This window comes from Saimiri boliviensis, chromosome 1, assembly GCF_048565385.1.
Source record: "Saimiri boliviensis isolate mSaiBol1 chromosome 1, mSaiBol1.pri, whole genome shotgun sequence".
In the NCBI taxonomy this organism is placed as follows: domain Eukaryota; kingdom Metazoa; phylum Chordata; class Mammalia; order Primates; family Cebidae; genus Saimiri; species Saimiri boliviensis.
The window spans coordinates 41885052-41900237 of NC_133449.1; the positions used below are offsets into that span (position 1 = coordinate 41885052).

The following is a 15186-nucleotide window of genomic DNA, read 5'->3' on the forward strand; positions in this document are numbered from 1 at the left end:
TTAGAATTTTAGAGTACAACAAGGAGCTAGATCAGTTAATGTATATGGGCTTTATAAGGAATATAAGCTTTGTGTAGAGAGGGGAGAACAAGTTTCTTATCTATCGGATAGAGATTCAGAATGTGAGGCTACATGTAAGTATTTTAAAACCTTTAATAGAAAAATGATACATTTGATTGCCATTCACATTTTTAAAAGCTTATTTTAAATAGCTTATATTAGTGTTTTGTTTTTTTTAACCTTTTAAGAGACTGTCACCAAGGTTCACTGTAATCTCAAACTCTAGGGCTCAAGTGGTCCTCCTTCCTCAGCCTCCAGAGTAGCTAGGACTACAGGTATACACCATTATGCCCTGCTAAAACCTTTTTGTTTTTTATACAGGCAGGATCTTGTTATGTTGCCCAGGCTGGTCTCAAACTCCTAGGCTCAAGTGATCTGCTTTGGTCTCCAAAATCTTTTTAATATGCTGAAACAACAGTACATTGTAATTTTATTTAAATTGAGAAAAATTTTAAAGATTCTTTTCTCTCATATTTTATCTAAGATATTTCAGTAAAGCAAATTCTGAAATATTTTAAAGAAATTTAAAGATTGCTTTTTTCAGCATCTACACAGTATTTTATATGACACGTGAATTATTTAGCACCTACTTCTCAATGTCATGAAATATAAATACTAGCTATAATTAACTAGCTATAATTCCTATTCCCCAGGAACCTATGTTTTTGTAAGTTGTCCTTTCTGGTCCTTTTCTAGTTATCCTTAGTCATAATTTCTGTGTCTCTAAAGTGAGTCTAGGATCAGTTTTGTTCATGGCTCTTTAGTGAAGGATTACCCACTTCTGGAGCCACAGAGCCATCTCCTTGGAACTTTTTCTTTTCACATAACACTAACTCTTAATTCTTTTTAGTAACCCAATTAATTAGAGAGATAACTTTTTTTTTCCAATTGATTATAAAATTCTACTTCAAATTAACTTTGCTGTTTTATAATATAGTAAGGTGGTTCATTATTTGAGTTACTGTGTTACCTGGGACACAGGCAGTCTATGAAGTGATGAGGGTATTGCTTATATAATAATTTGAGAAAATAATTACTTCATAGATGAGCATAATTCATGTTAATAGTTAATTACTGTATTTCCCTCTAATGGAAAAATGTGCCTAATTATGTTTCCAATATTGATATTAAGATATTGAGAGAAAAACATATGTAAAGTTTCATGTTATTGGCAACTCTGAACAGCTTTATCTTGGAGTTTATATATAGTATATTGTGGAAAGCAATTGGAATTTAAGTGACCTCACTATTGACATTTGTGTACCGCCTAAAATAGATCATCTCAGTTTTGATATTAAACAGGATTAATAAATTAATGGTAAGAAAGTTTGGAACAAACATTTTAAGCAAATTATTTTCAAATAAATCAAGTGTTTTATAACATTAAAAATGGACTTAGTTTGTAGGGATTTGTATTTTTTCTTCAATTAAAAAGTTATTTTTTATATTGTAGACAGCTTTATGTGTGATTTTTTTTTTTTTAGCCCCTTGTGAAATTAGTATTTAGTATTCAGTATCACATAAATTATTGACAGGAAAATGATCATTATCATCTTAAGGTGTTTACATTTTCTAGAGGATTTTTCTTTAGAGGTCAAATTAAATTTTTATGGATGAAGAGGGTAGAACACTTTTAGAAACTGGGTCAAGGGACAGGTCAGCTTCCCTGTTGCTGAAGACAGCTATCATGATTTTGCTAGATGGTGGCGATATAGCGGGTACATGAGTTGTCATCAGATATGACCAAAACTAAATGTTAACGATGTATGTGCTAAGGGCTTAATGAAATTCTGCTCTGTTGCTTCATAGTAGTATTACCATTCAGTAAATGCCAAAATGAGAAACACACCTAACCTTTCAATATATTTAGTTGTCTTAGTTTATCTTCTCCAGTGTGCCAGCAGTATTTAAAGCTAAGCCCTGTTTTTTCTTCAGTAAATTGTGCAGGACACTTGACTGAGAAAATTTTCCCATTAGTTTTTAAGGTGGCCAGTCACTTAAATTTTTTATATACCTTCTCCTCTGTCAGAGAATTCTTTCCTTTTGACGGCATATGTTCATAATATATGCACCAGTTGCAGCTGAATTCTTGCCAAAAGAAAAAAAAAATTACCTGTACTTCAGAGCAAAAGGGAAGGCCCAGAGAACACTGGCAGTTTTGGCTGCCAGGAAGATGAATTATGTCACAGCTGGTGCCTGGGAAACTCATTAGGACCTCTTGGGGTGACCAAATGAATGTAAGTTGAGAACACTTGTGTGAAGACAAGCTATTAGTACACAATGATACAGAAGTTAAAAAGTTAAATTTATCTGAAGGTGGCAGTCATTTAAATCAGAAAACTACTGGTTAAGTCTGTCTGAAGCATTGTAATTGCCACTTGAGAAATGAAAGAACCCAAAGACAAAACTGAAATGTAGGAGTCAGTTCTCCAAAAGAAACATTGCTAATTATGTAAAATCTGGGATACTCTAAAGGCGCAGATGTATATCATTTAGCTCCTGCTCCAAGCAACATTTGGGAGGAGAAGGGATTATCATACGTTTGCTGTGAATGTTGTTGATAAGCACATTACATTCATCAGCTTAGGAAGGTATGAATTTCCATGGTGGGACCCTTACACTAAAATGACTGGTAATTATGGAAGGGGATAAAGGAATGTCTCATTATTTTGTGTATACAAGTATAGTCATGCATTGCTTAACAACAGGGATATATTCTGAGAAATGCATCTTTGGGCAATTTTGTCCTTGTTTGATGATTATAGAGTATACTTAACACAAACCTAGATGGTATAGCCTAGTATGCATCTAGGCTGTATGGCATAGCCCAGCAGTCCCCAACTTTTTTGGCAGTAGCGACTGGTTTCATGGAAGACAGTTTTTCTGCAGACTGGGGTGGGTTGGAGGAGGTATTGGGATGATTCAGGCATATTACATTTGTTGTTCTAGTCTTATTACATAATAATATATAATGAAATAATTATACAACTCACCATAATATAGAATTGGTGGGAGCCCTGAGTTTGTTTCCCTGCAACTAGATGGTCCCATCTTGGGGTGATGGGAGACAGCAATAGATCATCAGGCGTTTGATTCTCATAAGGAGCATGCAACCTAGATTCCTCACATGCATACTTCACAATAGGGTTTGTGCTCCTATGAGAATCTAATACCGCTGCTGATCTGACAGGAGGCCAGGCTCAAGCGGTAATGCAATGATGAGCAGCTGTAAATACAGATGAAGCTTCACTCACTTGCTGGCTTCTCACCCCCTGCATGACGGTACCAGTCTGTGACCCAGGGGTTAGGGACCCCTGGTATAGTCTGTTGCTCCTAGGTTACATAGGCGGTTGTAACACAATGGTAAATATCTGTATCTAACAAATCTAAACACCAGAAAAGATATGGTAAAAAGATGGTATTAGAATCTTCTGGGACCACTGTTGTATATGCAGTCCATCATGGGCCAAGATGGCATTATGCAGTGCATGACTGTATATTGGCAGATATTGCCTCAGACCAGGTAGGAATTACCATTTACAGAGTGTCATTTCTGTATGACAGTCAAATGCTTGTCATTTCCATTGAAAATACACAAGTTCAAAGGCCTAAGGGTACATCTTCCTGTTGAATAAGAGGAAGGCAGAGTATACAGATAAAATTCCAAATGGAGAAGACAGAATTTGATGGAGTACATGTAGTTCTCAGTCTTCTCAAAGAATGAAGCAAGAGTAATCAACCGATTGAGAGAAGTGACAAAGAGTTTGAAAATGAAGAGTAGAAGTATACAGTTGGAGCTATGAGGCATGTGATAATTAGAGATAAATAAAAGATTTGGAATATCAACTATCTCTACCCTTCTTCTGATCAAAATTTTAGCCATATTAAGGGCCTCAGAAATATTTCTTGAAAATGATCTATTTTTTGCCTCTTTTTGGAATTGTTTTGAATTTTTTTTGTTCATGTCTTTTGGCATATATATTTGTTGCTCCCAATAGATCATAAACTATTTGAAAGCAGGGACAGTCACTAACATAGTCATCCCAAGGCTAGCTGAGAAACAATTTCAGTTTACAAACCAATTAATTGTTTGTAAATTGAATGCCAGAAGAAGTTAGTTATAGAAAGAAGTAGTTGTGATAAAAGAAAATTACAGTTTTAGAGAGACTGGTTGGGATAGATGCAAGAATAAGAAGTTAATACGTATGGGAGTAGCCAGAAAGATTTCAGATTTTGAGCTTTGGAATGTGCAGCAGTTCCTAGTGATAACTTTACTCTGTCTACAGTACACCGAAATTTATTCATAATTAGGAACTGTCAGATTAAGATGTCAGTAAGGTCATCTACTTGAGTCTCTCATCCAGGGGTCTAAACTATAGTGATTAGCATTCTCATGTCATGATCAAGTATAAAAGTTTTCATTGACCTTCAACCTGGCATTATGATGGTTTCCACTGTGATTCTTAAAACTTTCTTCACTTTTTCATTCACACTACCTAGCTCTTGTCTCAGGTCCCCACCATCTTATTCTTAGACCACTAGCCTAAAATCTGTTCTTCACATAGCTACTAGAGCAGGCGTCCCCAAACTTTTTACACAGGGGGCCAGTTCACTGTCCCTCAGACCGTTGGAGGGCCGCCACATACTGTGCTTCTCTCACTGACCACCAATGAAAGAGGTGCCCCTTCCTGAAGTGCGGCGGGGGCCAGATAAATGGCCTCGGGGCCGCAGGCGGCCCATGGGCCGTAGTTTGGGAAGCCTGTAGAGGGTGTTCTCTAAAATGTAAATTGAACTTTTTTTTTTTTTCAGCATAAAACCCTTTAGTGATTTCTTTATTTTCTATAGAAAAAAATCTGCATCATCTTAATGCTACTTGCCTCTTTTTTTTTTTTTAATTTTTTAAATTTTTTAAATTTTTTTTGAGAGGGAGTCTCGCACTGTTGCCTGGGCTGGAGTACAGTGGCGTGATATTGGCTCACTGCAACCTCTGCCTCCTGGGTTCACACAATTCTTCTGCCTCAGCCTCTCGAGTAGCTGGGATTACAGGTGCACACCCCCACACCTGGCTAATTTTTTGTATTTTTAGTAGAGACGGGTTTCACTGTGTTGGCCAGATTGTCTTGAACTCCTGACCTCATGATCTCTTCACCTTGGCCTCCCAAAGTGCTGGTTTACAGGTGTGAGCCACCGCGCCAGACCACTGAACTCTTCTATCTGAACTCTCCCCTCTTTTGTTCTATATCCTGGCCACATCAAGGAGCTTTTTGTCTCCCCACCAACAGCCACTCAATGCCACAAATACCTACACTCACTCTGCTGTTAGAGTGTTTCTGTTCCTTTACACATACTGCAATAGGATCCCAGTGTCTTACCTCCTCCCTTTCAGCTGGCTATTTTGTTGTTGTTGTTGTTGAGACGGAGTCTTGCTGTGTCACCCAGGCTGGAGTGCAGAGGCACAAACTCAACTCACTGCAACCTCTGTCTCCCAGGATCAAGCGATTCTCCTGCCTGAGCCTCCCAAGTAGCTGGGACTACAGGTGTGTACCACCATGCCCAGCTAATTTTTGTATTTTTAGTAGAGAGAGGGTTTCACCATATTGGGCAGGCTGGTCTCGAACTCCTGACCTCACGATCTGCCTACCTCTGCCTCCCAAAGTGCTGGGATTATAGGCGGGAGCCACCATGCCTGGCCTTTTTTCTTATTCTTTAAGGCCTTATTCTGTATTTCTTCAAGGAAGCCTTCCTTGAGTTCTGTGTCCCTAATCCTTAATGGAATTACGTGTCCTTTCTTTGTACTTCCATGATACTCCATTGATGTCTCTCTGTTAACTATACTTACTGCATGCTTCCATTGCCAATGTGATTCTCCTTGAAGATGTTGAATCACTTGATGTCTGTGACTGCCTTATACACCTTTGTAAACATAAGACTAAGATTATAATTGATCCTGAGTAAATATTTGATTGGTACATGGATGATGAATATATTTCAGTTTAGGCAAACAGAGGTGACTAGCATATGCTGGAGAGAAGGATCATCCAGGTGCAAAAGTTCAGAAGAGTAAAAAGTACTTAATTTAGGAATTCAGAATAAACTGAAGTACAGAGTGTGAAATTTTTCAAGAAATGAACCTAGACTGGTAGGTCCCATAGTAAAACATTTTCTTAGAACTTACTTGTTAAGGAATTTAGTTTTCATCCTGAAGGTAGTGGAGAGCCATTAAAGAATCTTAAGCTGAGAACTGACAGGCAGATTTGCAGTCATTGGTCCAAGATGCCTGTTTTTAACATTTTAATGTCTTTGAAATTACAATGCATGTTACAATTGATGGCATCTTAAAGTTCTAATAAGAAATACTTCTTTCTAATGATACTTAAAATAGTAGGGCATATTACATTTCGTGGCATTAAAGTCAAAGATGCTTAGCATGTGTTAGGTCATTCTGGCACAGTGTAGAGATACCATAGTGTAGGGTAAAACTGCAAGAAGAGAGACTTGAGATAAACTCAGCATAATCCGCAAGAGGAATTTGGTAGTGAAGATGCAGCCAATTCGTCATTTTGATATTAAGTACTTTCTATGTACTAGGCACCATGCTCAAGAGTTATTTCAACGCTAATTCAATAGTTATTAAGGTCATATGTCAGGGGGAAAAAAAGGACAAAAAACAAAAATGCCTTGACTCTTATCTCACACCATAAACAAAAATTAAGTCAAAATGTATCATAGACCTCAATGGAAGGGCTAAAACTTATATTAGAAAATATAGGAGAAAATCTTAGTGACCTTGAGTTTGACAGAGATTTTTTAAGTAGCATACAAACAAGCATAAACGATAAGAAAAAATTAATTGAATTTCATCAAAATGTAAAAATCTTGTTCTTTCAGACTCTTTTGAAAATAAAAGAGCAAGCTACAGAATAAGAGAAAATATTTGCCAGACATGTGTTTGTCGAAGGACTTTTATCTAGAATATTTGAAGACCTTGTATACCTCCATTATTAAGAAGAAAGCCCATTCTTAAAGCAGCCAAAATGTTTGAGCAGTTGAAGTTGATATGCCATTTGAGGCATTGGTAAAGGAATGGTAAATATGCCTATAATTTGTGGCCGGACACAGTGCCTCTTGCCTATAATCCTAGCACTTTGGGAGGCTGTTGCAGGTGAATTGCTTGAACCTGGGAGCTAGAGACCAGCCTGGGCAATGTGGCAAAATCCTGTCTCTACAAAAAATAACAACAACAACAACAACAAAAAATAGCCAGGCATGGTGGTGTGCACATGTAGTCCCAGCTACTCAGGAGCCTGAGGTAGACCTATGGATTGAGCCCTGTGAGGTCATGGCAGCAATGAACCATGATAATGCCATGTCACTGCAGCCTGGGAAACAGTGAGACTCTGTCTCCAAAAAAAATTAAAAAAGAGAAAGACTGGAAAAGAAGAAAATAATAAATCCAAAGCTTAGCAGAGGGAAGAAAATAAAGATTAGATCAGAGTAAATGAAGTAGAGAATAGAAAAACAGAATCAATGAAACCAAAACTTTTAACACTTAATACCCTCTTGAGTTTTTTTTTAAGCTGAAAATCACAAGTGTTGGAAAGAATATGGTGACATTGGAACCCTCATACATTGCTGGTGAAATTGTAAAATGGTGCTGCCACTGTATTTGGCAGCTTCTCAATAGGTTGAACATACAACAACTGTGACTCAGTAGTTCTACTCCTACGTATATACTTAAAATAATTGAAAACAGGTGTTCAAAGGAAAATTTTTACACAAATGTTTGTGGTAGCAGTATTCCCATTAGCCAAAACATGGAAACAATCCAGATGGTCATCACCAGATGAGTGAAAAAACAAAATGCAGTATATCTATACAATGTAATATTTTTCAGTCATAAAAAAGAGTGAAATCAACATGGTGAACCTTGAAAACATTGTACTGTGTGAAAGAAGCCAAGCAAGGTGAGGCTTCTTTGGAGGGGTGGAGTGTGGAGAGCCAACTGCTTAAGGATACATGGTTTCTATTTGGGGCGATTAAAATGTTCTGGAACTTGGTAGTAGTGATGGTTGCACAACATTGTCAATATACTAATTGTCACTGAAATATACTAATTGTCATTTTCGAATGGTTAAAATGTTAGAACTATTTTACCACAATTTTTAAAAAGCTACTGATACAACAATAAGTAACTCGTTTGACATACTAGAACTAAGTCTGATGACCAGTGATATTTGCATAATTTGGGGGTTAATGTAACTTACATGTAAAAAAAATTTTTTAAGAGGTTTCAAAAAATAAATGCAGTAGGTCTCCTCCTTCCTGTCTTCTAATTGATTCAATATAATGTAGGACCTACGAATCTCTATTAAGTACCTTAGGTGATTATGATACAAATGACCTCTACCATCTTATTCTTGACAAAAATGCAGTGTTATACCACCATGTATAGAACTTCCTAAGGTACTAGATATTACTCGTGTGCATTTGGGAAAACTGAGTCCAAAATTTTAAAAATGCTCTCTATTCCCAAATCTTTCCTTGACTCTTAGTGTAGATAAGATTGTTGTATCTTGTGATGCTGAGTCTTCTGACCACACCTATATACCCGTCACATACTTATTACACTCCTTGTACCTGTAAGTTAAAGCAGAAGTTAACTTTATATATTTATGCTTTATTTATATGGAGTAACAGTCTAGAATTTAATATTTATGATTTCTAGGATTTAAAATATATGGTTTTAACAAGCTATTTTTGAAGTTTCATAGCATGAGATTTATGGTTTACTTGAGGGCAAATTTGAATCATGTGTTTTAAGGCTGCTTTGTGTGGTGAAGCAAACCATTTAGCTAAGAGAACTAGCCCAACTGTGTTTTAATAAATAAGTATGGCTTTCCTATAGGTCTGTTTTGATGGGATTAAGTCTTGAGACAGTGTCATGTGCTTCATACCAGGAGGAATTCTGCTCAAGAGTTATAAACAATAATATACTTACTTTTTTTCTACCACCCCCTCCTTCCAAATGAACTTAATTTTAAAACGTAGATCTTTGAAGAGTATATTCAAATTTGATATAAATTTTTTTTTCTTAATTATCTTTAGGCCAACCAAGCCCTCGAGCAGCTATTCCCATGTCCTGTATAACCAATGGAAGTGGTGCAAACAGAAAACCAAGTCAAACCAGCGCTGTCTCAATTGCAGGAAAAGAAACTCTTTCATCTGCTGCTAAAAGGTACCTGTTTGCAAAGGGGGAAAAGACTAACACTGCAAAATTGTCTGAATATGGTAGAGGTCTGCTTTTAGAATGAATATGAAATAGAGCTGTTTGAATTCAAGTGAACACGTCCTTTGAATTCTTAAACTGTGAATGTGGAGACACCTAGCCTATGCTCACTCAGTTTGTACTCATGATACCTGTCAAGTTGTGTGAGGAAGCTTTCCGTTCTCACTAAAGAAAGAAAACAGTTTCATTTCCTGGTTTTGTTTTGTTTGTTTTTAACAAGTATTTGTTGATAAACATTACTATATTTAAAGAAATTATATAAGTGAATTTTTCATAGCAAGTGATATATTTGATGCAGCATTTTTATTTTTATTTTTTTATTTTTTGAGGCAGAGTCTTGCTCTGTCACCTAGGTCAGAGTGCAGTGGCGTGATCTCAGCTCACTGCAACCTCCACCTCCTGGGTTCAAGTGATTGTCTTGCCTCAGCCTCCCAAGCAGCTGGGACTATAGGCAGGTGCCTGCACACTCAGCTAATTTTTGTATTTTTAGTAAAGATAGGGTTTCACCGTGTTGGCTAGGCTGGTCTCAAACTCCTGACCTAGTGATCCATCCGCCTTGGCCTCCCAAAGTGCTGAGATTATAGGCTTGAGCCACTGTGCCCAGTCTGATATAGCATTATTAAAGGGAAAATGGAATCTTTGATATATCTTTGTTAGCGGGAGGTAAAATGCTATTATAACTTTTAGTCTTTAACCATAACTATAAAATTAAGGCTTAATTCAAAAATATAGTACTGTCTGTCTGTGTGTGTGTGTGTGTGTGTGTGTGTGTTTTAGGGGATGGTGGGCAGGAGGGCTATGGAATTACAGCAGTATAAGTTTCAATGGATTACAGATTTGCATCTTTTATGTTCTTTTCATCAGTTAATAAATTTACTCCAATAAAAGTGCTGACAGAATTTTCCCCCTTTTGTAATTTCTAGCAAATTATTCGATGTAGAGTTTGGAGAGTCGATAGGAGATCAGCTACAAAATCTTACAACTGTTTTCTTCAAAGAATGAGTGAGGAAAAACCTTAAGTAATAAGATCATGTGTAACAATGTACTAATGGAAAATGCTACCTCAATAAACTCATGCCAGTGATCAAATTATTCATCAGTGTGGATTCATAGATACTTTAATCAAACAGTTGACTACAGGAATGTTGAAAAAATACCAAGATCTTCAGCTCTTTTAAAAATTTCATCTAGAGGCCAGGTACAGTGGCTAACACCTGTAATCTCAGCACTTTGGGAGGCTGAGGCGGGCGGATCACCTGAGGTCAGGAGTTTGAGACCAGAATGACTAACATGGAGAAACCCTGTCTCTACTAAAAATACAAAATTAGCCAGGCATGGTGGCACATGCCTGTAATCCCAGCTATTTGGGAGGCTGAGGCAGGAGAATTACTTGAACCTGGGAGGTGGAGGTTGCAGTGAGCTGCGATCGTGCCATTGCACTCGAACCTGGGCAACAAGAGCAAAATTCCATCTCAAGAAAAACAAAGACAAAAATTCCTTCTAGAACTCAGTCTTTGACATCGCTATTACGGAATCTAGACTTTCCCCTACAAAGGATGCTAAAACATATTACCTGTACTCCACTTTCAGTAGAAAAAGATAAACTATAAGAAAATGGTAGAAATTTTTAATACAATTTTAAATAAACTTCCATGTTGTATCCAGTAATGGTTCAGATTCAGCCCATTTTCTTACATCGTTATTGTGCTGTTGCTGTGTAGTGATCAATATTATGCACATTAGTGATTCAACAATCCAAGGCTAGCTGAGTTTGTTAGTTTATGATCCAGGGTCCCTGTATTTTGCTTTTAAATAACCCAGAAGGAAAATGGCTCTTAGGTTGTACTGGGCCCACATAAAGCTAGTGGCCTCTGTATTCTTGTTGAAGCACAGCAAGAAAGAAGGAACTTCTGTTTTTTGTTTTGAGAGGGTTGGACATATTGGAACTCAGTTTTTTAACTTCAGAGTTAATCTGGTACTCTTGAAGTAGAATTGTGTTTCTTAGCACCTGCTTTAAAAAAAACTGAACATGAAGTAGATATCAAGGGCCAGTCTGAAAGTCAGAAATTATCAGAAGTGCATCAGATTAAAAAATATCACTTGACATCAAAATGATACTATTTTAAACTATTATAATGTGATAAATTGTATATACTATGTACATTTATTTAATATGTTCTTGAACAGACTTTCTTGTTGATTTTGTACCTTAACAAATTACAGAATGTCCTTTGATTAAGAAATAGACATTTAGGGTTAGGCACAGTGGCTTACACCTGTAATCCCAGTACTTTGGGAGGCCAAGATAGGCAGATCAGCTGAGGTCAGGAGTTTGAGACCAGTCTGGCCAAAATGGTGAAACCCCATGTCTCCTAAAAATGCAAAAATTAGCTGGATGTGGTGGTGGGTCCCTGTAATTCCAACTTCTGGGGAAGCTGAAGTGAGAGAATCGCTTTGAACCTGGGAGGCGGAGGTTGCAGTGAGCCGAGATCACACTACTGCTCTCCAGCCTGGATGACAGAACAAGACTTCATTTCAAAAAAAAAAAAGGAAAAGAAAGAAAGAAACTTCCCCAGTGTGGTTGGGAATAGCAGGTGTTTTATTGACCAAGAGCCAAAGTACAGAATCAAAAGAATTTGTACATAAATATATTTTAACATAAAATATATTCACCTATATTCACCAATTTTTAAATGAAAGACCAACCCTCCTACCCTCTATGTATCCCTGATTAAATTCCTTGACTGTCTTTCATAAAATGTACCCATAAATAACTTTTTAAAATTTTTAGTTTGATTTCTTAGAAATTAAATGAGTAAGAAATTAAAACTCTGGCAGAAGAGTATGTTAGAACCTATCTCTCTTTCTTTGATTTTTTTTTTTTTTTTTTTAAGAGACAGGTTCAAGTGATCCTCCTGCCTTCAGCCTCCCCAAGTGCTGGGATTACAGGTGTGAGTATGCTTTACCAGCCACCACACCTGGCCTCTGTGGTTTGTTTTGTTTTTTCTGTTTTGTTGTTTTACAGAAGGAATCTCACTATGTCACCCAGGGTGGAGTGCGGTGGCATAATCTCGGCTCATTGCAACCTTCACCTCCCAGGTTCAAGCAATTCTCCTGCCTCAGCCTCCTGAGTAGCAGGGATTACAGGCATGTGCCACCACACCCAGCTAGTTTTTGTATTTTTAGTAAAGACAGAGTTTCACCATGTTCCCCAAACTGGTCTTGAACTCATAACCTCAGGTAATACACCTGCATTGGCCTCCCAAAGTGCTGGGATTACAAGTGTGAGCTACCATGCCCAGTTGCCTCTGTGATTTTTTAAAATTGTGTCACTCAACACTAAGGAATTTTGTTTAGTAACTTATTTTTTTATAGTCTTTTCAGAGCATTGAACTTTGTTTTCTTAGAAATTGCTATTCTCTTTGTATTTAATTAACCTACATAATTAAGATAACTGGCATAAACAGATTTGGGGAAAAACTTAAACTCTTGGTAAGTTTAAAACTCAGTTGACAGGAGTAGAAGTATACAGAAAGAAACAGGAATTGGGGAATAACCTATTAAACATGAATATTTCGTGTTCCTTTGGCATCAGTCAGTATGCTTTACACAGGTAATCCTCTGATTTGGCTAAGTTGAGGTCAGTTAAGAGACCTTCATCTGTCGCCCAAAATCTGCTAAGATGGCAAAAATTTATTAGAGATCATTTCTTTCTAAAGGGGCAGTCTTCATGGAATGTATTGCCTTAGAATTTTCATAAATTCTTCACTGAAGATGTTAATAGCTTCTGGAATTTTCAGAGAAATATTTCCCTTATTGAATGAAAACATTGCAAATTGTATTAGCTGTATGACTTAGGGTTTTGAATTATATAATAATCACTTTTCTGTCATTTGATTTTTTTGTTTAAATGTGTATTGTTCCATGTTATACTTTATTTTACAGTGGTACAGAAAAAAAGAAAGAAAAACCACAAGGACAGAGAGAAAAAAAAGAGGAATCTCATTCTAATGATCAAAGTCCACAAATTCGAGCATCACCTTCTCCCCAGCCCTCTTCACAACCTCTCCAAATACACAGACAAACTTCAGAAAGCAAGAATGCTACTCCCACCAAAAGGTTTTAACTGTCCCCAAGTACAGAGCTAGGCAATGGTTGTAATGATACCTAAATTCTGTGACTTGGGGAAAAGTTAGCTATCCAAGGATTCCTAGAGTAAAGGCTGGTAGCTTTATTTTTCCCTTCTTCATTGCTTATAATTTATGCTTTATAGCACATTGGGGAATAAAGAATTAAGCTCACAACTTCTCAGTTAAAACTGGAAAAGAAAACTAAGTTATAAACGATCTGATGAAGGCAGGAATAACCTAGTCTAAATCCAAAAAATATTTTCCTGACCAAATTTTTGAATACTTTTTAAATTTGTGTATCACTATGCATAAATTTATAGCCATGGTTAGAAAATGGCTATAAATTTTCTATAGTCCTCACTATATTTTGGCATCATTACAACCTTCAACCTGCAAGAGCCCATCTCAAGTGGCTCCTGATTGTGGCTGCATCTCAGTTTCAGTTTTGGGTCTTGGGAGGATAAGTTCTTGCTTGAGTAGAGAAATGAATCCATTTCACCTGGTCTTTCCTATGCTAAAGGCTTGCTTGAGGGCTTCTCTCTGTGTCCATAATAATTAATATTTTTAAGTTATGAGAAGGGAAAAAGGGAGAAACATTCTAACAATGTGTGTGAGCCTAAATTGAGAATCTAAACCTGCATGCTGGGAGTTCAGTATTATAGCTGCCTCCTAATCAAATACTGATACCAACCTAATTAAATTTGCCTGTTTAGAAATGCTTATTCAAGCCTTATGATTAGGTATAGACATATTTTATCATCATACTTCTGCTTGGAAATCTTAGGAAACTATTAAACCATTTCCAGAACTGGCTAGAACTTTAATAAAATAAATGACAACTATTCCTAAAAGATGTATATTTTTATTTGATCAATTTAATATTTTGCCTCAAATCGCTAGTGGAAATTGGGGAAACCAAAATCCCTGCACTTGATTGATGCATGTTTACCACTTACAAAATCCTTTGTGTGTCTCATGCAGATTCTTACCCTGTCTAAATGGTTTGTAATTTTTCTGCCTGGTTTCCTGTGGAGTTTTTTCTTGGATATAGCTTATTAATGTTGCATAACTTTGGATCGTGTGTTGTTTAAGGTGGCTTTTTATCATTGGTCTCTTTAAGGTTCTGATTTCACTTGGTATCTTCCTTGTCCTAGCATCTTTTTTTCAGCTTCTTGAGGTCTCCTGGAAATGTGCTTGCCCTTCTAAATTGTTCTGTGGATATTGCAAGAAGTATTGGAGACTGGATGAGTTTGAGGATAGTTAGCAATGCAATGAAAAAATAGTTTGTAAAGAAACAAATTTCACTTACAAGTATAGGGAATCAGGATTGCTGATAACCACATTCTTAAGTAAAGTCTTGTTTATTTCTGATCATTGGTAAAATTGTCCCTAAAGATATAAATAAGAGTTTATACCTTGTTATATTTAGAAATTGTCATTTGTACCATATATAATGTAAATACTTGAGAACATAATTGCACAAAAAATGAAAATGGCAGCCTTATAAAATTCAATGGTCATGAAAAAGTACAGAAGTTTTGTAACTACAAATTATAAGAAATATTACTCAGATGTAAGGAAATAGGTTTTTTTCTGTTAACAAAATTTTTTTTTAATTAGATAATATTTGATCTGGTGAATCTTCTGAGTGATACAGAAAATTATAATATAGATTTGGTAGTTGCCTTGTTTAACTCCTTCACTCATCCA

The 15186-nt window shown here is 36.5% G+C and overlaps 1 protein-coding gene across 4 annotated transcripts in view; it reads left to right on the forward strand.

The window, feature by feature from the left end:
- EML4 (EMAP like 4) overlaps positions 1-15186 on the forward strand; it is a 153991-nt gene that overhangs the window by 73221 nt on the left and 65584 nt on the right. For 2 of the 4 annotated variants that reach the window (XM_010337475.3, XM_003926779.3), the window contains exons 3-4: positions 9166-9295; positions 13292-13465. In XM_010337475.3, the coding sequence (XP_010335777.2) occupies positions 9166-9295; positions 13292-13465 (304 nt within the window). The remainder of the gene's footprint in view (positions 1-9165; positions 9296-13291; positions 13466-15186) is intronic. The other 2 variants (XM_074396462.1, XM_074396452.1) reach the window with 1 other exon arrangement.